The following is a 6,078-nucleotide window of genomic DNA, read 5'->3' on the forward strand; positions in this document are numbered from 1 at the left end:
TCGCTGGAGCCTATCTCAGCTGCATGCATATATATATATATATATATATATATATATATATATATATATATATATATACACACACACATACGCCAAAAGTTTGGATAGACCTTCTCATTCAATGTGTTTTTTTATTTTCATGACTATTTACATTGTAGATTGTCACTGAGGGCATCAAAACTATGAATGAACACATGTGGAGTTATGCACTTAACAAAAAAAGGTGAAATAACTGAAAACATGTTTTGTATTTTAGTTTCTTCAAAATAGCCACCCTTTCCTCTGATTACTGCTGTGCACACTCTTGGCATTCTCTTGATGAGCTTCAAGCACACCTGTGAAGTGAAAACTATTTCAGGTTTCATTTCAGACTACCTCCTGAAGCTATTGGAGAGAATGCCAAGAGTGTGCGAAAAAGAAATCAGAGCAAAGGGTGGCTATTTTGAAGAAACTAGAATATAAAACATCCAAGACATGCACCTGGGGATAGGTTGATTGCCAACACTAAATTGGCCCTTGTGTGTGAATGTGAGTGTGAATGTTGTCTGTGTATCTGTGTTGGACCTGCGATGAGGTGGCAACTTGGCCTTCCTCCCGAATGCAGCTGAGATAGGCTCCAGCAACCCCCGCGACCCAGAAAGAGACGAGCGGTAGAAAATGGATGAATGGATAGAATATAAAACATGTTTTCAGTTATTTCACCTTTTTTTGTTAAGTACATAACTCCACATGTGTTCATTCATAATTGTGATGCCTTCAGTGACAATCTAAAATGTAAATAGTCAGAAAATAAAGAAAACACATTGAATGAGAAAGTGTGTCCAAACTTTTGGCCTGTACTGTACTTGTTAAATAAAACCACTGCCTTGTTTTATTGAATACTTGGGCCTACTATGTTACTATATATTAATGTTGGTTATTATGGTGGTACTTGGAGAGCCAAGTGTTTTCTCAGGTGCTATTGGTGAAGAAAAGTTTGAGAACCACTTTTTTATGTTTATTATCATTGGATATATTATTAGATGAAATGCTAATTAATCACCTATACCACAAAACTAAGATTTTGTTCAAATTGCTTAGCAACAGCATTTGGACCCACATTAGGTAGTTTTTTTTTTAATATATATTTTTTTAGCATCCGCACACTTCAAAAGTACATTTTAGAAGCTTTTGGTGAAATTTAGGATGGCAAATATACCAGAATGTTGAAGCATGTATTCCACCAAGCAGATGATAATTTGGTTTGGAATGTTTGAATATGTCAGGCAAGCTTCCCAATCAAGTTACTGTGCAGCCTTCTGTCCCATGACAAAAATACCGACGTGAAAAATAAGTGAACCGCACTAAAGTTAGTAACATTTTTAAAATGTTCAGTGGGGATCAGCGTAACCATCAAACGCGTGGACACAGCAGAAGCCAGTGTGTTAAAACAAATATAAATTCAACCTGATTGGAAGCCAAACTGGCGGACGTCCATTTATCCTCCTCCTCTATGCTGTCTGTGAACTCATCACTGCTGCCGTCTTCATCGTCCCCCTCCTCTACCTCCTCCTCCTCTTCTGAGCTGTGATCTGGAAACAGAACCACCACGTTATGGCACGATTCATTTCTTCTCTGGTCCTCCTATTCCTGCCATTTTCTACACGCTTCCTGCTCTACTCTCGCCACATAGACAGCTCTGACTTGCAGTCACAGGACTGTGGGGGAAATGTTATGTCATCTCTTTCCAGCCGGCCAAAACACACACACACACACACACACACACACACACACACACACACACACACTCAGTCAGGGTGGAGCAAACAGACCACTGTGTGTTTCTAAAAAGCAGTGAAGAAAAATATAGCTGGCCTTTGGACTATACAGCCTTGCACTGGCAGTGAAATGTGGTTTAACCTGCATTATCTAATAAACTGGAACGAAGGTGCATAAAAAAGCTGTTTTGATTGGTTATTAAGGGGGTTTAGTTTTGTTTTTAGTATTTTGACACTCTGGTGAAGCACAATATTAGAATAGTGTAATGCAGTTTTATTTGCTATGTGAGTGTAAGAGATGTCCAATCCTCAACGTGTCATCCCGGACAAAGCCTCCAAATGTTTCTACCACTGCCACACTTCTTGAAAGGCTCAGGTGTACTTAATATTCATGGCCACTTAAAAAGATGTCATCCTCAGAACAAAATGGCTTCTTTAGGATAGGGCTGAGGCTGCTTTATACAGAACAGGCCAAACGTTTGCACACACCTTCTCATTCAATGCTTCATTTTCATGACTATTTGCATTGTAGATTTTTACTGAAAGCATCAAAACTATGACACCTGTGAAGTGAAAACCATTTCAGGTGACGACCACTTGAAGCTCATCGAGAGAATGCCAAGTGTGTGCAAAGCAGTAATCAGAGCAAAGGGTGGCTATTTTGAAGAAACTAGAATATAAAACGTGTTTTCAGTTATCTCACCTTTTTTTGTTAAGTACATAACTCCACAGGTGTTCATTCATAGTTTTGATGCCTTCAGTAACAATATACAATGTAAATTGAATAGAGTGTGTCCAAACTTTTGGACTGTACTGTACTTCTTTTGCACAAAACTTCCATGACGTGGTAGCATGGAAGTGTAGCGCAATGTGAGAATATTGTGTTTGTGCTTTTGCCTTTTTAGCGTTCCATTTGGGGAATCACAGTCATGCAGACATAAAAATGCATGGCACATTTTCATGCAGCACGGAGAAGGGACACATAGAGGAAGACATATTTGACGTGGCAATTTAGTTTTTGGACTTTGTTTTATGCTGTCAAATTAATAGTGAGGGATAGGAACCAGGGTTTTTATAGGGGAGAGTATTCCCACACCAGATTAAATTGAATTGGGACAAATTCCCAGTAAACACAATAAAGAAAGTGATTTTTGTGTGACAGAAGAAAACAGCACATTTATTTTTCTTTCATTAGAAATACAAAACGTTTTGACAAGGAATGTTTTAAGGAGAGCTTTCAAGGTGATGTTTCTAAAAATCTATAAAGTATCTTCCTAAACAAGTTGTTGTCTAACAAGGTCCCATGCAGTTCAATCTAATACTCTAAAACTGGCACATACTACCCTTGTTTGGATTTCTACGGGCCCTGACCTGGACAAAGAAATGGCGTCAAAACAAATGACGGGTGGTGAGATGCTGCGCTCTACGTAAGGCATGGGCTGGCGTGGCTCAACAGGAGTTCAACTTGGTGAGAGACGGCACACAGAAATGGCAAAACAGAACAATTCGCACTTTCAACGCAAAATGCAAGCGGTTGTTTACTAAAAGCTATAAAAAACATTCACAACACCAAATAATATATTAATAAACAAGACTCCATAAAGGTTAGGTTTAGCAGGCTTGTGCAACAGTGCTGTATCTTAATGAGGGTTAGATCTTCTTATTTAAGGTCTGGTCACGTATGTTTCGTTTGGAATGAGTAAAGCTGCTGTGTCCACACATAGCCCATCATTTGTGACAGCGCCCCTTACGGGCCCGGAGGCTCAACCGTTCCCACCTCCTAAGTCAGGCTGCCTTTTAGCGGCCCTTTCCAGCTGGAGGGCCGTGTTCTGAGTGCGAGTCAAGATATCGTCCAGTTGTCCACGGAGCGCTTGGACTGAGTCGAGTTGCGTGTGGAGGTCCAGTGTCTTCTCTGAGCTGCAGCTGAAAAAGACGAGCAGAATTGGAAACGATGCCTTTACAGAAAAATGGTCACATCTGCAACTTTTTTTATTATGATTCTTCTTCTTTGTACTTTAAACAGTTTCTTAAAGTGGATCATATTAGTACTTTGTAATATTTCTTTATTTAATCCATCCCACCATTTAATTCCACATACTGATATACTAAAGATTTTAGGTGTTGTACGTTCATACAAATGTGTTAACTTACATTTTTCTCTGAAGTTGTATTTCTCCTGTTTTGTTGAGAACAATTGTTGTACGTCAGGGGTGCCCAGGCTTTTTCTGCAGGCGAGCTACTTTTCAATTGACCAAGTGGAGGGGATCTACTGCATTCATATATATAATTTATATGTATTTATTTATGAAAGAGAGTTTTTTGTTAACAAGCTATATTTGTTTAACTATAATACAAGCAGGTTTATACATAGATTCCTTTCTTTCATGAAGACAAGAATATAAGTTGGGGTATTACCTGATTCTGGTTTTTGCCATCTAATTTGTCAAGCTTCCATACTGCTTTTCATACACTTTACAAGAAATACATTGACAGCAAACTCTGTAGCTTGCTAGCCTGTGCACGCTTACTTTTTCGAGACTCTTATTTTGTTAGCGCAGGCAGGATGGAGCAGCGCTTTTAGTGTGAAGACAGGAACTGTGCAGTCAGTCTTTAGAGTTTTGAAGGCAGGTACGGCGCGAGAGTCTGTTGAAATAAAAAATATTTCCCGCCTTAATTTCGGTCATTTTTTCTTATTAATGATCTGGCAGCAGCCAGCGTCATCTCACAAAACCCTCTGGTGCCGTGAATGTCAATCAAGTGACGGATGTGACGTCTTAGTGAAGATTGATGATCGCTAATCTTTAGGTCTCTTTTTTTAATGCCTGGCTGGGGATCGACTGACACACCCTCCACCATCGACCGCTAGCTCGCGATCGACGTAATGGACACCCCTGCTGTACGTTCTTGGGTAGCAGGTTATAGTTTGCTTTGTGCATAATTTTCGTTGAACTTCAGTATTTTTGATTCAATAAATAAAAGGGTTTTGAATGTTCCTTACATCCAGTATTGATATTTTATTTAGCTATAAAACATCCCAAATATGTTATTATGGTGCAGTGTAATTCTCCACTACTGCAACACATCTTGCGTGGTTGTGCAGGTGTACGTAATGTTGCACCTGCCATCAGTATCATCCCTACCCGTCACTGTTAGTGTGAATGAGGCTCTGGTACAATTTCTTCTCGGCCCTCAGGGCACCGTTCAGCTTGTGGTACTCAGACACCAGCTGCTCCAGCACACGCTAGGTAAGCACGCATCAAAAGTTATTAATGGGGCAGATTCATGGAGACATTTTTGGGAATGAAGCAACAGCATACTTGGTGATCAGTGCTTTCTGTCGGGGAAGATGCGTTGGCCTGTCTGGCGGCTAAAGAGAAACGCAGGTCTGAGAGCTCCTTCTGAAGAGTGGATGAAAATAGCATTATATACCTGGAACAAAAAGACTGCTTATATGTTGATAGGGGAGGACCTGGGCTTCCTTGTCCTTCTTTAGCATTAACTGCAGATCTTCTTGGAGAACCTTCATCTCCGACTCGCTATCAGGTGATGACTGCAGCATCGCCTCCTCTTGGCTTCCCATCAACTCCTGATGAAGGTACACAGTGAATATATATAAATATAGATATATATATAAATATAAATATATATATATCTACACACACATATATATATATACACATATATACACAAATATATATATATTATATATACATACATATAAACATATATATATATACATATATACATACATACATACATATATATATAAATACGTACATATATATATATATACATATATATACATACATACATGTATATATAAATACGTACATATATATATACATATATATATATATACACATATATACATACATACATATATATACATACATACATACATATATACATATATATACATACATACATATATATACATATACACATATACATACATACATATATATACACATACATACCTATATATACATACACATATATATATATATACATATATATAGATACATATATGTATATATATATATATATATACATACATACATATATACATACATACATAATATATATATGTGTGTATATGTATGTATATGTGTATATATATATATATATATATATATATATATATATATATATATATATATACACACAGTTGAAGAGAATACCTTGATGAAGGCCTCCTTCTCTCGGAGGAGACTTTGTAGATGCTGCAGGTCTCCTCCTGTCTCCATCTCTTTGTCTCTTCTGACCTCACTCAGCTCCTGTTCCCTTAGCGACAGCTGCCTGCGCAACTCTTGCAGCTGAT

At 38.0% G+C, this 6,078-nt stretch overlaps 1 protein-coding gene across 1 annotated transcript in view; it reads right to left on the reverse strand.

Annotated features, from left to right (window-relative positions):
• Positions 1-6,078, reverse strand: part of LOC133568333 (myomegalin-like) — a 55,782-nt gene that overhangs the window by 39,716 nt on the left and 9,988 nt on the right. The window contains exons 11-16 of the mRNA XM_061920207.1: positions 5,939-6,078; positions 5,227-5,343; positions 5,075-5,155; positions 4,898-4,998; positions 3,535-3,680; positions 1,447-1,571 (exon numbers count right to left, since the gene is read on the reverse strand). The exon at positions 5,939-6,078 is cut by the window's right edge and continues 43 nt beyond it. Coding sequence (XP_061776191.1) covers positions 1,447-1,571; positions 3,535-3,680; positions 4,898-4,998; positions 5,075-5,155; positions 5,227-5,343; positions 5,939-6,078 — 710 coding nt within the window. The remainder of the gene's footprint in view (positions 1-1,446; positions 1,572-3,534; positions 3,681-4,897; positions 4,999-5,074; positions 5,156-5,226; positions 5,344-5,938) is intronic.

The sequence above is a fragment of the Nerophis ophidion genome, linkage group LG14 (assembly GCF_033978795.1).
Source record: "Nerophis ophidion isolate RoL-2023_Sa linkage group LG14, RoL_Noph_v1.0, whole genome shotgun sequence".
NCBI classification, from domain to species: domain Eukaryota; kingdom Metazoa; phylum Chordata; class Actinopteri; order Syngnathiformes; family Syngnathidae; genus Nerophis; species Nerophis ophidion.